Here is a 19,215-nt window from a genome sequence, read left to right as displayed (position 1 = left end):
CAGCGGGCTAGAGTGCAGGATTCCTGAACCTGTGTGGGTATTACTTAGCCTGGTGGTAATGTTTTACTGACCGGTTTATTTTCTTTTGGGTTTGAACAAAGGAGGCCTGACTGCTCCTGATTTATGAGAGGTAAATAAAAAGCAGTTCGTTGTCTGCAATGTCATTTCTCAGCAATYGTCAGGAAGGAAAGAGATGGTCATGCCACTAATGATTTAAAGTGTGTGACTAGCAGCTATACACTGCCATTAAATAATACAAAAAAAAAATTCTTGGCTTGTAATGAGCATTTGGCTCCTCTTGCTTTAAAGGAAGTGAGTAATCAAAGAGGGAAAACATGCCTTTTTAGCGTGACGCCCATTTCAAAGGCTACACTGGTGGACTGTATTGCAGCCTGCCCCATCGGGGCGTGTTTCTTTGGGTTGTTGTTATTGCAACATCTTCCCCAYACACACAGTGTCAGGCATTGAGCCTTTCTTGCTTCCTTCCATTGGTCATGATGCTTGTGTCAGCCCTGTAAGGCAAGACTTAAAACTCCTGGTATCCTACAGGACAAAGAGATTCTTCCCATCACCTCCAGCACAGTATTTCCAATGCATTTCTGCTACCCTTACACTGATATGGTTCACAGTTATGTGGAGTTTTGGCTAAGCACTTGGCATTTTTGTGGGGAGTGCCAGTGCTCCACAGAGTCGCTGGGTTAGGGTTGTTACTATCCTAAGCAGTGGCAACTGATACAAATTTCAAATTGTCTTAATTAAAAAAAAAAAAAAAAATCATGCAGAGTTATTTTCCAGGCCGTGTTTCTACTACACACACTGGCAGTACTTGCAGTAATGCCGCTCCAAGCACACATGAAACAATAAGGATCTTTCTGATGCCTTCCAGACAAGGCAGAGCTATTTTGGGAGCTCTAGTACGTGTTTGTAAACTCTCCGATCATTTTTTGCCTCCTTAACACTTAGAAATAACTCTTTCCTGCCCTGCTTAAAATCAAGTRATGCTTCTTAGTTTGATTTCCTAGAAATAAGCAGGAATTTCCCTCCCSCCTTCCAGGTTCTCTCCAGTCTCTTTGCAGAGATTTGTTCACGGGCTAATCAGACCTGTTTTGTTTGACTGTACTGCAGCCTGTAGCATCCATGGCTTTGTTCTCGCTCTGTACCTGCGGTTCCCTGCGCCAGCCCAGGAGCGGACAGGAGCAGGAACTCTCGGTTCTCAGCCCCCGGGTCCCGGGGTGGGATCACCGATCCCCTCCCTCAGAGCGGCCATGTGCCCTGGAGAAGGAGCACGGCCGGGTCAAGAGGAAGGCGAGGGGAAGGGGGGTTGCGGAGGGGTGTTGGAGCCGCAGTSCCGCCCCTCGCCCCCCGCTGCCGGGGAGGGGTCCCTCAGCCCAGCCTGCTCCTCATCGCTGCTGTTCGCCAGCCTTGTCGTTTCACGTTCGTTCTCACGGMACCAAAAAATGTAATCGCACAGTCCCTCCCACACGGCGCTCATCACGGCCTGCCGGGGCTGACTCGTTTCCTGTTTCGTGCTTGCTTCAACACTTCGTTTTTACCTTTTGCGGCTTTCCCTTTCCAGCCCCAAAAGCAATTCAATGCCACACTGAATTCCCGGGTTGCTAAGCCAATAGCTCCCCGAGTTTTTGGGTCTTAGATCGTGGGGTCCTGCATTGGGTTTGGTTTTAAGGTACAAGAGGCAGCAGYTTTGCAGCATTTCCAGGAACAGGATCGTTACCAAGCTGGCAGTGGCTCTGGGGCATGAATTGCAGAGGTTTCTGCTTCATCAAGATTTAGATCTGAAAAAAAAACCCAAGCTCTGAGGGATTTTCACTTGCCTCAGAAGAAACCATGCTGAGAGTTGTTTCTCAAGGTCACTCAATCATCCCAGCCCCCTCTGCACCTTCCCATCACATGACCTGCTTAWAGCCAGCAAAGAATTAAAGCAGGGCCAGGGAATGATTTTTCCCAAGGAAATCCTCCTGGGAGATAACCTGTGTGAATGCCTGGGCAGAACCGTGCAGAGGTCCCAAGTACAGGGCTGAGCCTCACAAAAATCCTCCCAGGCTCAGGGCTAGCTGCTCTAGCCATAAATTGTATCAGCAGCTTTGGTTTCATGTGGTTACATGCAGTGCAGAAACCCAAAAAAGGCTTTCCCTGGGCTGAAACGTTTCAAAAAAAAAAAAAAAAAAGGGGACTGAGATAAAAGCTGCAGATTAGTACCTTGTTTGGGGCAAAGACAGGCCATTCTGACCTGATAAATGCAGTGTGCAGTTGGTTTTTATGTGTAGGGTTACTGATGTGCTAGTTTATAATAACACAGGTTCTGGCAAAAAGAAGAGAGAGATCCCTCCYCCACTGATGCAAAATCTACCTTCAAAGTAGGAGATGGGCTGCCTTGTCAGCTGGGGTAATTTGGCTTATCAGATTTATTAACATGCTTGTCAGTAATTCACGTTTTATCTGATGCTGTAATTTGTTTGCAGCACAAAGTCGGTTTGTTTAATAAGCTGCTGAGGCCTGGGCAGAGGAAGGGGGTAGGTTTTTTAATCAGCCTGTTGGGAAGGGAGTAAGCACTGGAACGGTGTGTCCATCAGGAGCCATGCACAGCCTCTGGCCTGTGCGAACACTTGGTGTAGCTGCAGCAAGCAGGAGGCTTTGGGGCAGTGCTCAACACATCTGGAATTTCTGTGCTTTCACAGCAGTGCCCTGTCTTTGTCTCCGGTGCCAGGCATTGAATGAGAGGCAGCAGCTTGGAGGGGGGTCCCTGTTAGACAAGCACACACACCCCATGCACACGGGCTGTGTGGGATCTCCTGGTGCTGTGATAGCACGTGTGTGGTACCTGCAGGTGACCAGCCCCGTGTGTTCTCGCTGGTTTATGATCTCCCTTTGCTGACAGCTCTGCCATACTGGATTGCAGGCTCTCTTGGACCATCTAGTCTCTGGTTTAGGGCCAGAAAACCACAAGGCAGGGCTCTGCTAGTAAGCTCTCTGCCAACCTTTCATTTTTCTCCTCCCCATCTACCACCCCTGTCATCTGTCAGGAAATACAGCACAAACTGCAGAACGTGATTTTTTTATATTAGTTGCTTTAGACAGAGAATCATCCACAGCAGGGGCAACATAGAGAAGTAATGAATAGCTGTCCTGTCACTGGAAAATCCACAGCACAGACCATTTGTCTTTCCAGCACTTCCCATCACACTCCAGTGCAGATTGTACTGCTCTAGCTCTCAGGAAAAGGGATGTCCTGGAATTGATCCCCCTTCTCAGGGATTTACATTGCTTCTCATCATCCTGTGGTTTGACAACATACCACATACTTCTCTCCCACTGCCACACTGCCACACTGCCACACTGGCAGCAGGTCGAGGAAGACAAAAACACCGGGGGAGTTGGCCACAAAAGAGTCTGAAGAGATTTCCTTCCTCCAAAGATGAGTTGTAGGTGGGTGCTATCTTTGGATCAGAGTATGAAGCACAAGGGAATTAGAGCAGATTTGGCTAAGTTTCTCAGAAAAAACACAGCTGATTAAAGAAGAAAAGAAATTGTTGAATAAAATGTGTGTAACACATGAACAAACCCTCCTGCATGGCCATCTCTCACAGCACCRGCCAATGTCCGAGTCTCCAGGCTCCTGGCCAGCCTGGAGCTCTTCCTTTGTTCAGCTGGCACGGGGTGTGTGTACTATCTTGGCTGCACGTAGGAGAGAGCAGAGGGACATCAGCCCTCACCATCAGGGCTGCCTGCACGGGCCCTTCTAAAGCCATGCTCGCAGTCCTAGGGAGCCTGACCACCAGATACACACAGCTTGCAGTTTCCCCAGCCATTGACATGGGCTGCACAGTCCCAGGATCTCCCGACAGCTGGAGCAGCCAGTTGCCAGCCCCACGTGGCTGCTGGTGCTGCTGAAGCAGGGCCAGCTCCAGGACAGAGGCYCAAGTGATGGCAGCTGCTGCTGCTGCAGAGAACTCACACAGCGCAGCCAAGGCGGTTTGTAACAGAAGATGAAGTTCTGCAAATTTTGCGTCTTGTAAACCAGGACTGGTCACACAAAGTGTGAAGAAGATTGAGACCAAAGCCAAGACCAAATTTTAGTTCCTGCCTATGTATGCATCAATGAAAATATGTTAGAGACAGGCACTAAAAAGTGAATAGGCATCCAAAAGTCCTCTGGCACCTCTGCAAACGTAACTAGTGATGTACGACACTTAACTAGACTTAAATTCCTGATTTCAGGCATTAGGGATTTGAAACTTTCTCTTCCATCTTTTTTGTCATTTAGCAGGACCTTTGCAGGTCATTTAGTAGGACTCACTCAAGCAGTTACAATTTTCCCTAGGAAAAAAAAAAGTATTTGTTTCAGAGTACTAGTCTCTCTTAGGATCATTTGCATGTAGAGCACAAAAATCATAGCACATCGAAGCTTTACTTAGTAAGGAGATTAGAATTACCGTGTTTACTTTGGACTCTAAATCATGTCAGATTGGGGTGTATGGCAGAAGGTATGGGACATGGAGCAGTGGCTGTGATGGCAGAGCAGTGCCAGCAGGGAACTCTAAACAATGCTGTAAGTTCACTCCCTGAGAGCAATTTGTCTGTGTTACACTTTCACACTCCTGAAAGCGAAGGGAACTTTTATGAGAGGATGATGTGAAGCCGAAGTCAGTCTGTTTCCAAATTCAAGAGGGTTTGTCACTAGGGATCWGCAACAAGCAGTGCAACTCTTTTGCCTGTATGTTAATACAAGGCACCAGGGAAATGTCTGCAGATTTTTTCGTGCATACTATGAGTTAATTATTACCGCAAGACTTTTCTTTAAAGTCATACTGAAAATATTTTCCCTAAGAAAACAGTAAATGATTGGAAAAGCAAATAAATCAGTGTTTAAAGGCTTGTTATCTTACTATCCTTGCTGCAACTGGCTCCTGCAAGCTCTGATGATGGATGAGCACATTAGAACTGCACGTATTTAAGGCACTACAGGCTTTTCAGTGCCAGGAGCTTAAAGTACACTGTCAGGTTATAAATCACAGGCCAGAGTTGTGCCTTGACATCAAGCACTCCAAGCAACTCAGATGGCAGTATTATTTTAAAATCCTTGCATGTTTCTAATGAAATACTAGACATGCTTTTAATTTATGTTTTCACCATGTTTGTTTGTTTGCATTTTGCTCAGCTTGAGCAGACAAACTGGGAGGTGCATTTCCAGTATATCTCATTTCTGCTTATATCTGCTGTGTTTTAATATTTTAATATTGCAGGGAAATATTAATTTAAAACATTTTGKGAGAAAGAATTTTTATTATACTTGGCTTATTTGTTTTTAAAATGGTTTTGTGCTTTTTTCATTTTATAAAACTTAAAACATGAATTAAAATGTCTKCTCCTTCTTTTGGGATGTGGGGTAAACCCACCGCTTTCCTGCTTCATCTTTTCTGATTCCCTACATGTTCCGCCCGCCTGTCCTCTCTGACTACTCCATGGAGCTGTTGGTTAATACTTGTCTGCAGTTCCTTCCACCTGCACGTGTTGCAGAACACAGCAGTCACATGTGAACTGGTGCTTTGATTYTGCCTATATTCTGGTTAAGACTCGTGTATTCTTTCTTTAGGTGCGAAATTTCCCATTAAATGGACTGCACCAGAAGCGGCCCTGTATGGAAGGTTCACAATAAAGTCCGATGTGTGGTCTTTTGGGATCCTACTGACAGAGCTGGTWACAAAAGGGAGAGTGCCATACCCAGGTAAGAAAAATGTCCTGATTCACCTGGAAAAAAGGAGTGGGAATGGGCCATATATTTAAGCTGCAATGTTTATTTATATTTACTGAGCTCAAAGGAGAATGGCTATAATGCGTAAGTTCTGTGTGYGCTTGAAAACAGTTCTGACTCAAACCTGTTTTGTGATGAGTCTGATAAAAATGACAAGGGGACAATTCAACATACTTATTTCTTATGTTTTAATTGAGCACAATTCAATTAATATAATTTTTATATTTTACACAGCTAATGAAAGCAGTGTAAAATTATTATATTCTGGACCAAATAGCTCTCCATAGTACTGCATTTCAACAGTTAAACTCCCAGAGAGGCCTTATGCTGGTTTATGCTGTCACTCCGGTTCACTGCAAAGTTTGATGACTGTCTGAATGTCTGGTATTAGCAAATCTCTTTTTCATAAACTCTTCAATTTCAATCCTTGCTTTTGAGATGGATGCAAAGGGAWGAAAATTATTCTGTAATGTGCAGACCAGAGCTCATGGCAGGGTCACAGCAGGGCCAGATTCTCTGCATGGGGGAACTGGAGGCCCCATGGCTCTTTGTTGAAACCCTGCCAAGTGTCCAATGGATTAAGATTTGTAGGAAGGGGTGATTGGATCTGCCTATGCAGAAAGAGCTTTTCATTCTGTTGCCCCCCTGAAGATTGTAGGCATTCAGGTGAAGAGGAAAGGGGTGAGGTGAAAGTCATGAATTACGTGGAAAAGAATTTAATCCCTTCTTTTTCTCATCAGCACAGCTATTAACAACAGGGCGTGCCCTGCATTTAAAGATGCATCTAGCTGCATTTTAATTCTTTTTATTAAAAAAAAATCTCTAAATAATCAACAGTCTGGCTGTGTGCACTGCAGCTGATTTAATGGAAAGTGCCCTACAGCAGTTTCAATTTTCCAATCTGTGCTGTGATCAAGCAGTCAGATCCCTATATCAAATTGAGCAGGAGAAGCATCAAAGTGGAGTTCAGTTTACCCTGTGGTGTCTCACACCACTTCAGAAGCCTGAACTCAACAAAACTAATCTTCCAGGACTTTTACCAGGAATTTAAGTCTGCTAGCACCTAGCAGCCGGTAGCTGATATTTGAGAAGAGAATATGGGGAYTGGAAGGCATCTCATGATCAGCAGTGAACTTTGGCACGATTAAYAGGGAGCAGCTTAGCAAAGCTGTGGCTGTGACAACAGAATGAGGTAGCAGAAAATATGATGGCATGTTTCTGTGGGATGGATCAGTCCCTCTGCCCAGCACTTCTTGTAGGATGTTGCCTCCAGTCAGAGCAGYTGTGTCACCAGTCAGCCCAAAAGTCTTCCTGTGATGAGGATTCTTGGTAGTGGTGTGGGAAAGCCATGATTTGTGCAGTTTTATTGAGGATTAAATGCAGACATGGCATGGTGTGCAAAGGTTGAAGATTTAAAAAAAAAAAAAGTATAGGATTTAGTTGATGCGATGGTGCTCTCAGAGGGTGGGCAATGTTTCTGACTGGGCTGCAGGAATTCCCCAGTCACTGCCAGGAGAGTGGGTGYACAGGGGCTGTCACTAGCCAGGGCAGAGTTAGGGTGAAAATAACATTCCATGCAAAGACAACCAGCTAAGGCCAATGTTTACTCACCTGTGACTGAACACAGTGTTGGCCATGGCTGCAGAGGATGTCTGCACTTCATAAATGTTCATTTTTCTCCCCAAAGGAGAAAGAGTCCACAGGATGTGCATTTCAGTGCTTGCAATATATAACTTCTTGTAGGAGCCATGACAKTAATCTCAGGCATGGGCTGTGTCCTGAAATTCTGGACAGTTTTATTACCTGGCAGCTCGAGCACATCAAAGACAACCAGCGGCATCCCTCCTCCTTCAGCACCATCCCACCCCTTCATCCCTCACTGCATAAAGCCCTCACATGTCAAAAATCCTTCTGGCTCACTCTCCCCCACCTGCATTAGGAAGACACCAAGTAGCTGGAAGCAATCTTTGTGTGTTGCTGAACATGAAATCAGTGATTTTCTAGACAGTCATGTRCTGCCTTGGTTACACCCTGCCCACCCTCTATGCCAGGGTCATTCCTCCCCAGCGGGACTCTCACACTGCTCACCCAGGAGGCCTTAACCATTCTCATGGCCACCATCACTCCCCTCTGTCAGTTTTACCTAAGGGCAGCCTCGATCCAAAGTCTTTGCAAATTTCAGTCCAGTCTTATTCTCCAGACCCTAAATGGGAAAGCTTTTATAGGCTGAGGCAACAGTGGAGGGGAACTGGGACCKTCTCAGAAGAATCTGTCTTGGCAAGTGGATCAAAAAGAAAGTTTGGACTTCCCAAGAGGTCAAAGGCCTCTTGAGCTCCTTAGAACAGACTCYCTTTTCCCCTGACATTGAAAGGACCATCTATCCCCCGCTTCATGCTGGGAAAAGGAAGGACTTTGTGAAGGTTGAAATTTCATTAATACATATCCCTGTCTGAGATAGGGAGTAGGGATCAGATGCACCCACAGACCTCTTTCTGCCGTGGTAGCATGGCTTGCACGAGGAGGAAAAATGGGATTTCAATCACCCTGAGAGGCAAGACTCAGCCCTCTTCACTCAAATATACAACCCATAGGTGAGAGAATGCAGTCTGTTGGAACTGCCAGCCACTTTGGCACCCAAGATGTGACACTGAAAAGTGTCAGCCTTGAAACAAAGAGTGTCATGGAGCTGYCTGCTGTAATACCCAGTTTCTGAAATAGTTGTGGGCATGTTGTCCTGATGGCCTGTTGTACTTATGGCCTGTAGCAGGCTGGGGGAAGTGAAGAGATGCCCTCAGACAAAGGGATTGCTCTCTTGCTTGACAAGCTGTTAGTGCCTGGAGAGATTATTTACAGTCCACATCCCAATCCTCCAATGCCTGCAGGACACCATACCTCGTGCCTTCCAATGTCTGGAACCAGGCATTGTTTTAAGCTTGTGAAGAAAAAGGGAGAAATACAATAAGTAGGACAGAGGGGGAAGGCAGTCAGTTTATAGGAGGSAAACAGACTGGGTGGAACAGAACTTGGCATTCTTTGTCCTACAGATTTCAACCAGTTCTGTCCTGATGCCCCATTGTGAAAGAGAGGCTGGTGCAATGGTGAGATACATGAGCAGGAAATATTTTCTGGTGGAGAGGAAGATCAGGCTAGAGTTCATAATCAAGCTTTGCCCCAGACCCTATAACCCCACAAGCAAGATGAACTTTCTGATAGGCATCCTCAGGCTCATATTTCAACCAAATGTTTCACTGACAGTGATTAGCATGGGCCACTATGATAACTAATTTAGGCACTTTTTTAATGCTTTCTTATTCTTTTCACAAAGCAGCAGATTGAAACAAGCAACTTTCACAGTCTTTCTGGACATTGAGGCTCTGTTTCCACAGTTATAGTGGGGAAATAAAAAATAGCTAGGGCCAGAGGAGGAGCCAAGCTTAAGAAATGGTCTGCTTAGTGGACMTTTTTCAGTCAGTTTCTTTCCTCTTTGACAACTGCCCTTCCCTAGCAGTAGTCAGAGAATTTGTGTGTTTTGCCCATGCTGCCTTTTGGATGGGCAGAAATCTCAGCCCCACTGAACAAGSATCTCTGACCTTGCCCGTTCTGCTTTCTGCTGCGCTTGCCACATTAAGAGCATTTTCATTTTAAGTCTAGTGTGACAGCCACCATGATGCTATCCACGTTGCTGCCTCTGGCCAGGCAGATCTTTGAGTCTGGGCTCCAAGCAGCCCTGCAGCCTTTGGAGAGCTGTGTTCAGCCTCCTCATCCCTGGGGAAAGCTGGGCCACAAGTGTCAGAGAGCGTGTGATACCCAAGCCTGGGGCCGAGTACCTATCAGTGAGCCAGCACAGGTGGGTGTGGCATCATGGATGGTAAAATAAGAGGTTGGGAAAGGTGTGTACTCAGCACCTAAAATAAATTAGATGGGTTTATCTGTAAGCAGGAAAGCTCCACTCACAAATGCTTTAGCTCAAAGTTGCATCGTCTATGCTAAAAAACAAATAATAACTCATTTTTAAAAACAAAATCAAAGCAAAAAACCAGATACTGATAATCTAGCTTTGTGTGTGCTTTGAGGATGAGGACATGTTGGGAGTTTTCAGGACTTAATTTGTAAGTGRAGTGGCATTGACTTCCAGATTTTTAAAACTTGTTACTACTTTTCCACAGAAATAACCAGGTTTGCATTGCAGTCAGTAAGAACAGCATTCAAAGGCTGTCTTCCCTTAGGAGCAGCTTTGCTGTTCCCTTCCATGCCCTGAATTAGTTTGGTTTGGTTGAAAGCATGCAGTGGGTCTGGAAGGAGCATTGTTTTCCATGTGTGTGTTGGGTTTGCATGGCCAAGCTTTCATAGTGGGAGRGCTGCCCAAGAGGAGGCTGTGAGAGGCCCATGGAGAGAGGAGCCCCTGCTGGAGCAGCCTGTCCTTGAAGGACTGCCCCCCGTGGAAGAGACACCCACACAGCAGCAGTCTGGGGAGGGTGCTGCCCCATGGGTTGGACTCACACTGGAGATGTTCATGGAGAAGTTCACGGAGAGCTATCTCCCATGGCATGGATCCCATGTGGGACAGGGGAAGGACTCCTCTCCCTGAGCAGCAGGAGAAATAACATRGGATGAACTGACCATAATCCCCATTCCCTGTTCCCCTGCACCACTAGGAGAGGAGCTAGAGTAAGGAGGGAGGGAGGGGTGTAGATAAGGTGTTTTTAAGGTCTTATTTTACTTCTCATTATCCTGCTCTGGTTTTGTTAGCTATAAATTCAATTGATATCTCTAATTCTAGCCTGTTTTGCCTGTGACACTGTTTGGCAAGTGATCTATCCCAGTCCTTATCTCAGCTCATGAACCCTTTATTATATTTTCTCTTTCCTGTCCAGCTGTGGAGTAGAGTGASAGAGAGGCKTTGGTGGGTGCTTGGCATCCAGCCAGGGTGGACCCACTAGTCTGAGAGAAGAAAGCAAGAATAAAGTAGCCTAAAGCAATCACTGTCCTCACTGGATTTCACATGTCCCAAAGTAATCTGTGTAGCTCATTAGTTTGGATGCAGGGACGCTCCCTAGTTACAGTTTCCTATCTTCTGGAAGAGCAGCATTGCCCAGATCCGTGCTGTTTGCACATCTGCTGTGCACCATCTAATCAAGTTCTTAAGAGCACACCAAAGTACTTTCCAGTGTTTTCTTTAGCCACAAATGGAAACTCTACGTCCTCTTTTGTGTCACAGTAACAAAGTAACTCTTAAAATCACTGYAACTTAAAAGTTCCTGCAACTTTTCTGGGAAAAGCCAAGCAGTATTGTGTTTCAGTCCCCAGTCTATGTGGGCAGTAGATTTTTATTGTAGTGAGCAGAGTGGCCATATCCTGTGGCATCCTGAGATTATTGAAGGTTTCACTAATAAAGCTGGATGGTGGGAGGTTAYTTGAGTTTTTGTCTTCTCAGGGAATAAAAGGATAACAGAAAAGCCATCTTTTGGAAATTGGATGTTTTCTTCTTGGCCCAAATCGTMATTCTAGAAACATCATGAGCACAAGCTGATTTTTCATAGAATTCTAGAATGATAGAGTAGTCTGGGTTGGAAGGGACCTCTTGAAGGTCATCTGGTCCAATCCACCTGCAATAAGCAGGGACATTTTCAACTGTATGAGGTTACTCAGAGCCCTGTCCAATCTGGACCTGAGTGTTCCCAGGGATGGRGCATCCATGACCACTTTGGGCAACCTGCTCCAGTAATTCACCACCCTCAATGTAAAAAAACCTCCTTTTCTTACATCTAATCTAAATTGAGTCTCCTTCAGTTTGAAACCATTATCCTTCGTCCTAGCACAACAGCCCTGCTAAAAATGTGTCCCCATTGTTCTTACACGCCCCCTTAAAGTACCGAAAGGCCACAGTAATGTTTCCCTAGAGCCTTCTCTTCTCCAGGCTGAGCAATCCAAATTTTCTCAGCATTTCTCATTTCATGGCCTTTGTCKGGASTCGCTCCAACAGGTYGATGTTTTTCCTGTGCTGGGGATCCCAGAGYTGATGCAGCACTGCAGGTGGGGTCTCAGGAGAGCAGAGCAGAAGGGCAGAATCACCTCCCACTCCCTGCTGGCCACACTGCTTTGGGTGAGCCCAGGACATGTTTGGATTCCTGGGCTGCAAGTGCACATTGCTGGGTCATGTCCAGCCTCTCATCCCCAAGTCCTTCTCCACAGGGCTGCTCTCAGTCTGTTCATCCCCAAGCCTGTATTGATACCAGGGTTTGCCCCAACCCAGGTGAAATAGCTGTACCCAATGAAAGAATATTGCTGAGTGTTTTATTTCACAGATTTAAGGATTTTAGGATAAACTTTTAAGGGGTCTGGAAGCGTTCTGCAAGCAGAATGTCATTTATTATTTACTAAGAGTTGAAACTCTTGGGTATTCATTAGGAGAGTGGAGTTGTACAGACTGCTCAGATATTCTCTCTGTGGTGTTAGAAGTCCAGATATGACAGACTCCTGTTATCAAAAGAGAAAAACTAAAACTTGCAGGATAAGATAGGTAAATCTATAGAATAGCTTTGTAAACATAAATAGGCCTTTTAAGAGCTAAAATGTATACCTGAAGCACTGCTACCATTCTGAGTCTGGCTAATAATCTAACTGATTTAGAAGTAAAAGTCTTTGAAACTCTGTTTTTAAGTTAGCAATACATACCAAAACCAACAGAATGTCTGTGGCAAATCCTAGGTGCTTCAGCCCTTGCTAGTGTATGAATTCCAGTGAGGAACATAAGGATTACTTGGTTTAGTTTCATAGCTAGGTTTTACTGCGAGGGAAGGAAAAGGAGAAAGAAGAAATGAAAAGAAGGGCATTTTCCTGGATAAAACTATAATGAGAAAACCTGGCTTGACTCACTTTCCAGGGACAAAAAAATGACTGTGATTTCAGACAGCAATGTCTCTTTCATGTTCTTTTCTCTACCCTTTTGTTAAACAAAGGAAAGTGAAGAGCTGTTTATGTTTTTCYTCCCCCTTCTGTCTCCTCAGGGTTTTTCTTCCAGCATACAGTTCGTTATCAGGTTTCAGAGTGTGCTTTGCAGCACTGAGTAAAGCACAGGATAAAAATATCAAACATTTGATATCTAAGAACAACAAATCAGYTGGGAAGGAGCTTTTCTGCTGCTGTTGATTCCATCCATGTTGTACTTAAGGATGTACTGCCAAAATGAAAGCAAAGAATGCAGTTTGTTAGTGGCTTAGGTGTATACAACAGATGAGTTACTGGTAACAGCTATTTTCATAGCCTTTAATGTGTAAGGGAAGCAAAGCATAGCAGAAGTTCTTACCACAAAGCACAAGATAATTCAGCTGATTCAAAGACAACAATATGAAAAAATGTGCAGATTTTTGTTCAAAACACAAATTTATAAAACTGATATTGAGCACACAATGTGAACAAAACGCGCTCTTTTTTGTTTTGGGGGTTTTTTTTGTATCTTGAAAACAGCAAGGCCAGAAGGTTTGGGTTGATATTACCTTGGGTTTCTGATGACTAACAGACTACTAGTCTGGTTTTGTAATCTAATGAAAAAGTAAAATATCTTTGGAAATGTTCTTGCTGGATAGTGAGGAACACCCAAATGTTTGTTCAGTGTGTTCTGATTTCTTGTGAGCCTCTGTGATGTAACAACATCAGTTTGGAGTCAATAACACAGAAGAACCTTAACTCTAYGCAGAATCTGATGTCTGCAGAGGATTGCTAATAGTCTGTTTTCATAATTTTGAATTCCTAACCACAGTCCACTTCAGGGGCCACACAAAGTGTTTGCTCCTAGTTATGAACAGATAACACCAAAATTATGGTGGGTGGGTGCAGTTGATAAATGAAGCACAAGAAACCAGTGCTGAGATGCTCATCTGTAGATTAGAGAACACTGTAAATCAGTCATCTAAAYTTTCTTTTTTGCACTTGTCCCTGCTAAAGAGAAGGCTAAGGAGAGGCCTGTAGGAATATGGGATCATTTTCTGGAGAGGTTCCTCCATGTGCAACAGGCAGCAAAAGGAACAGTGCCCTGCTTTTCCTTTCTCCTTTCCCTTCCCTTGTAGTAAAACCCATATATGAAACTAAACCAGGTACTCYTCATGTTTGAAAATGGGAGGTGCTGCAGAAGGTAAGCAGAACCATGTTGTGATCAGAACATGGATAATTGAGAGCCTAAATATAAATACAAGGAGTAAGTGGGGAGGCCATGCCGGGGTGGTTACAGTGACAGGCTGGGAATATGATCCTTGCCCAGACACTGCAAATGGATATCAGGAGAAGGAGATTACCCTGACAAGATAAGAGGAAAATGGATTTTGTAATCCTAACATGAGATGAGAATCTAGATGTGGATGGTCAGGAAAGGCTGTATTTGCAGATGTTTCTTTTAAAGCATCTTTAATAATTAAACATAGCCAGGGATGAGGATGCAGAGTAAAGACCAAATCCAAGATACAGCCAAGTTACCAGCCTAAATGCTATGTAGTGTAAGGATTATTCCTTGTCCTGGTTTAACCCCAGCCAGTAACTTAAATACCTCATAGACACTTGCCCACTCCCATTGCCCACCCACCCCTGCAAAGGTGGGATGGAGAGGAGAATCAGAAAAAAAGGTAAAACCTTTTCCTCTTATCTTGACAGGCTAATATCCTCCTGCTGATATCCAAGAGGTTGAGATAATAACAGTTTTATAGCCAAAATAAAGTAAAACATAATAATAATTTTAATGGAAATGAAAAAGAGAGGCATAAGYCTAGAAAAACAAATGATGCACAATACAGTTTCTCCCAGCTTCTTGTGCACCTCCTCGCTGGCAGAGTATGAGAAACTGAAGTCCTTGACTTAGGATGAACTCTACTTATCAACAACTAAAACATCAGTGTGTTATCAACATTATTCTCATACTCAATCCAAAACACAGCACTGGACCAGCTACTAGGAAAAGTGTTAACTCAASGGGTTACACCGAAAAGAAAAATAACAAAGGGCGTGGCCTGACTCTCAGAGTCAAACAAGATGAATCTTTAAATACCTCATCACTCCTGGAGGTATTTAAAAGACTGTAAATGTGGTACTTAAGGATGTTGTTTAGCAGTGGACTTGGCAGTGTTAGGTTAAGAATTGGACTCAGTGATCTTAAGGATCTTTTCCAGACTAAATGTTTCTATGATTCTGTGAAGGTAACAACTTTTTATCTATTTTTGGAGAGAGAGTAAGAGAGAGGGCTATGGTTCTTTAGTGGAGCTGTTTTGCTTGGCATTTGACTTGTCCTGTGAAGCATTTTGTTCTGTTTTGGTTTGGGTTGGACAGTTGTATATGATAGAAACTATACTACCCAGCACATATGGAAGGAGTGCAGGTCAGCAGCAACAAGCTTCTGGGCTGAAGGCAATGCTGCTGGACAATTCTGGTAGCCCAGAGTAGCAGAGTTTGTCTTGAAGTCCCTGTAGCATGACCTCACAAAATACGCCCAGAAAGGCCCACGCACGCTCAGTGTGAGAGTTTCAGTAATTTGTCTTAATTTCTAGTATTTTGGATTTTGCTTTTTTTTGCAATGCATTTGTTTTTCTTAAGCACCAAATCCTATTTATTGTGAGTAAGCTAAGAGGGTAACTATGGGAGCAGTGTTCTGCCTATCACTGGATCCTAGAACCTTCTACTGAAAAAGAAAATAATCTGGGTTGCCTTCTAATAAATGAGGAGCTGAAACAGCACATCAGTGTRATTTTGTTCCACTTGTCTTAACCAAAAGAAATTAGTATGATTGAGYAAACCACATGTATTGTAGATACAGTTATATTTGGTTAATTTTCCTGTGATTTACTGTGGATTTGTATGCCCTTTACAGGCATGAATAACCGGGAAGTCTTGGAGCAAGTAGAACGAGGTTATCGGATGCCATGTCCTCAGGACTGTCCCATCTCCTTGCATGAGCTTATGATTCACTGCTGGAAAAAAGACCCAGAGGAGCGTCCAACTTTTGAATATTTACAGGGTTTTCTTGAAGACTACTTCACTGCAACAGAACCCCAGTACCAGCCCGGGGACAACCTGTAAATCCCTGGTTTCCAGACACTGTCATGAATTACCAGGTGTTTCTCAGCCCTGTCCCACCTGCTCTCCACCTTCCAACTCTGTGATCAGCTTCTCCAGAGTGCAACATCTTCCAGCACTGCAGTGCACAGGAGGGGCTGAAGCTGGGAACTTCCACAGCCCTTGCCTATGACCACTTGTCCTAATAATCTGAATGTCCTGGATGAAAAGGAGAAAAACACTTGTTTTTTCTTAATCAAAGACTCCAAAACTGCATTGTATTGATGTTATGTAAACTGCAAAACCTCTGTTCATTGTAAATAGTAACTCAGTGCCAATAACTGATCCTAGTGCTTTCCTTTTTTTAAAATGCAAAACCTATGTGATTTTAACTAGTCTTCTCCTGATTCAACTAAAAGTATTATTTTCCAGAAGTGGCCTCTTTGTCTAAAACTTTTTTTTTTCATGTTTTAACAAATAAAAAAAATCAGGACAGGTGTTTGGGTTTTTGCTTTTTTATATATAAAATATATATAATATATATACATACCTGTACATACAGTATATGGGTGCTATTGCAGAGGAGGCTCATTTGGAATTGAATGAATCCTGCTGCAGCTGTACCCAGAAAGCGATAATTTTACTGCAGACATGAAAACACTGGTGGGATTCTAAAAGCCAGTGATCTAATTTTTGGCTTTTGCCAAGCATGATTTTTTTAAATTGGATTGCACTTTTTTGTTTATGATTATGTACCTGTAGATGGTTGTAACTTTGCTCTTTCAGGAATCACGTGCTGTATTTACAGTAATGTTTCCAATGTTTGACAAGTGTGTGATGATTTGTTCTTGAAATTAAAACGAACATATTTAAAGCAAGAAAACTACACCATCACTGTTTGAACTGGAAAATTGAAACTGCAAGGACTTCTTGTATCAAAACATGTATACTGAAATGTTTCAAAAAATTATTAAGCAGTATAACCACATTCAGATGGTCTTAAAATCATAGCATTTTAGCCATGTCCCCCTGCTAAACTGTTGGTCATGCAACTAGGATTTTTCTGTTTTATGTGTAACATTTTTCCATTGTAAAATAAGTGTGTTAAATGTCCTGTACTGCTAATGAAATTACTTTCTCTGTGTCTGCAAGTTCTCCAGTGGAATTACTATGCACTTCTTTACATTTCATGGGGGATGCACAGAACAAAGTATTATCTTTTCAGTTGTCTGTACCAGCCTTGAATTACTTACGTTTAACCAAAAAACACAAAAAAAATTCCTTTCTATTTCTATTGAGTTTTTAATACTGAGTTGCAAATTTTAAAGTCTTAATTACATTTTGTTATGGTTTATTTGCAAGTTTACATTTTAAAACTGTTTAACTTTCTTAATTTAGTAATTAAAAAAAAGAGCATTTTACATTTGGATAGTTGTTTTTTTGTTTAAACTGTGGAGCTAATGGTGGACATGAGATTAAAARCTTTCAAGAAGGGGTGTCATGCCATTTGGGGCATCATATTTCATAGGAGTATGCAGACCAGTTATCTATGGGACATCATTTTCCAAATTATGRCATCAACATGTTTTTAAACAGCTGGAGTTCAACTGTAAGGAAGATGGCTGAATGCATAGCTGGTCTCTCATTTCTCTGTTCTACAGCAGTTTGTTCTCTATTAGTTCTGTTGCATTTAACATGAATACTTCTACATTTACAAGTGTTGCAGGAAAAGCTTTTCTCTGTCTTGTATTGCTGTTACTGCTTTAAAAGATTGCGGCCACCTAAGACTTCCTGACAGCTGAAACTTTTTTTTCTTCAATTATTTAGTACTTAGATTGTGAATTCATATTCTGAAGATTCACACATTTTCTAAAAAGAACCTTTCTTCATTCGTGGAAACTAACCCAATAATGAATTGAGATTCAGAGAACAAATTGTCATCATTGTTTTAATCTTTTCTATAAAAAACTTTGACTGAAAATCCTCTTGCAAAGGAGGCTTCCACACTTAGCCTTTCTCAAAGTGTGAATTTATATGGCAATGTTGCTTGTTACCAGATTTCCATGATAAATTGGTTAACGTTTTACATGTAGAGTCTATAAGTAATGTTATGTACATTATATATTCAATGTTGCTGTACCTGTAGCTGTGGAGTACTGAAGAGGCCATGATCCTTGTTGGACTTCTAGCTTCCTCTTAGTACACAAAGCAAGTCGTGGCCCTCTTTTTTTTCCCACAGCTACCCCCCTGCCTTAAAATATCATCCATGGAACTGAGGACTCCATAGTAACTCAGCAGGCTGGCGAAGCCAAAATGTCACCTCCTCAGCCCAGAGCGCGGTGGCGAAGCGTGGCCATTCTGCCAAGTTCCTTAGCAGCCTTTGCTGGGCCACAAACTTAAGTGCAGTTTCCATCTGTAATGCGGGACGAGCGTAAAACGTTAGTTTGCCTATGTTTCTCGTTGGAAGTAAGACTCAGATGGGGCGTTGTTGGGGTTTTATGGCCTTTATTTCTGATTCTTGGGTTTGCTGTTTCTTGTATTGCATTCGGTCTCTGAGTACCATGTTGGTCTCTGCCGGATCTCTGCCTGCAGCTGGCTTGTGTGCAGACTGGTGCCACTGTTGAGTGGCAAATCCAGACCATTTCTCATCGGTAGCTCTTCTGCTTCTTTTTCTTAATGTTGGGAGTTTTGTTGTTTGGGTTTTTTAATCTCTCAAATAAAAACATTAGCAAAAAATTTAAACAAGGTTGTTAGCATTTTTGCTATAAATTAATAAAAGCCTTTTCTTAAGCACTGTGTATACACCACAAATAGCTGTATGGTGACTGTAAAAGTAGAGTTTATGAGATTAGGAATCTTCTGTTCCCTCCAGTCATTTTTAATGTAAGGCTAAATAAAGTCCATCTTGATAAAAACAATTAGCCAAATGCTCCCCCCACCWGCCCACCTGCCTCCCAACTGATCCCCAGTGTCGTGGCTGAGTTCCAGAAGAGGTCCTTTAGAAGATGTGCCAGCAGCTGAAAGGACTCCATGGGGTGACGCAGGCATCTCTAGGTCAAGTTTAATCCAAGACCAATTCCAAAAAAATCAGGTGGAAATGGGGCACTGCCGTGAAAGGGATGGTTCATACAATTATTACATTTCTGTGAGAAGGCAATTATGTGAGACTTGGTGGTCTTTGAAAAAAGACAAAAGTTTGTCAAAGGCACTAACATGATATTCTTTGGCTTTTGTGAACAGTGCTCGACTTAGTTCTGTGTGATGGTCTGGTTTTGATTTAATTGCCACTGTAGAAAAACRAAGTAAATAGAAGACAGAAAAGTGATTAACTGCTAAAATTACAAGAATAATCACAAATGGAATATCTGTCTCCAGTATGAGTGTTTCCCCTGAAGCCTCTAGACTGGAAA

General features: G+C 43.0%; 1 protein-coding gene across 5 annotated transcripts in view; it reads left to right on the top strand.

The window, feature by feature from the left end:
• Window positions 1-18,595, top strand: part of FYN (FYN proto-oncogene, Src family tyrosine kinase) — a 136,308-nt gene extending 117,713 nt beyond the window's left edge. For all 5 annotated transcript variants that reach the window (XM_057390195.1, XM_057390198.1, XM_057390194.1 and 2 more), the window contains 2 exons: window positions 5,612-5,743; window positions 15,621-18,595. In XM_057390195.1, the coding sequence (XP_057246178.1) occupies window positions 5,612-5,743; window positions 15,621-15,829 (341 nt within the window). In that variant the 3' untranslated portion in view covers window positions 15,830-18,595. The remainder of the gene's footprint in view (window positions 1-5,611; window positions 5,744-15,620) is intronic.
• The last annotated feature ends 620 nt before the right edge of the window (window positions 18,596-19,215 follow it).

This window comes from Malurus melanocephalus, unplaced genomic scaffold (assembly GCF_030028575.1).
Source record: "Malurus melanocephalus ecotype Western Australia unplaced genomic scaffold, MMel_1.1 scaffold_23, whole genome shotgun sequence".
In the NCBI taxonomy this organism is placed as follows: domain Eukaryota; kingdom Metazoa; phylum Chordata; class Aves; order Passeriformes; family Maluridae; genus Malurus; species Malurus melanocephalus.
Note: the sequence above shows the minus strand (reverse complement) of the source record. Positions and strands in the feature narration are given on the sequence as shown.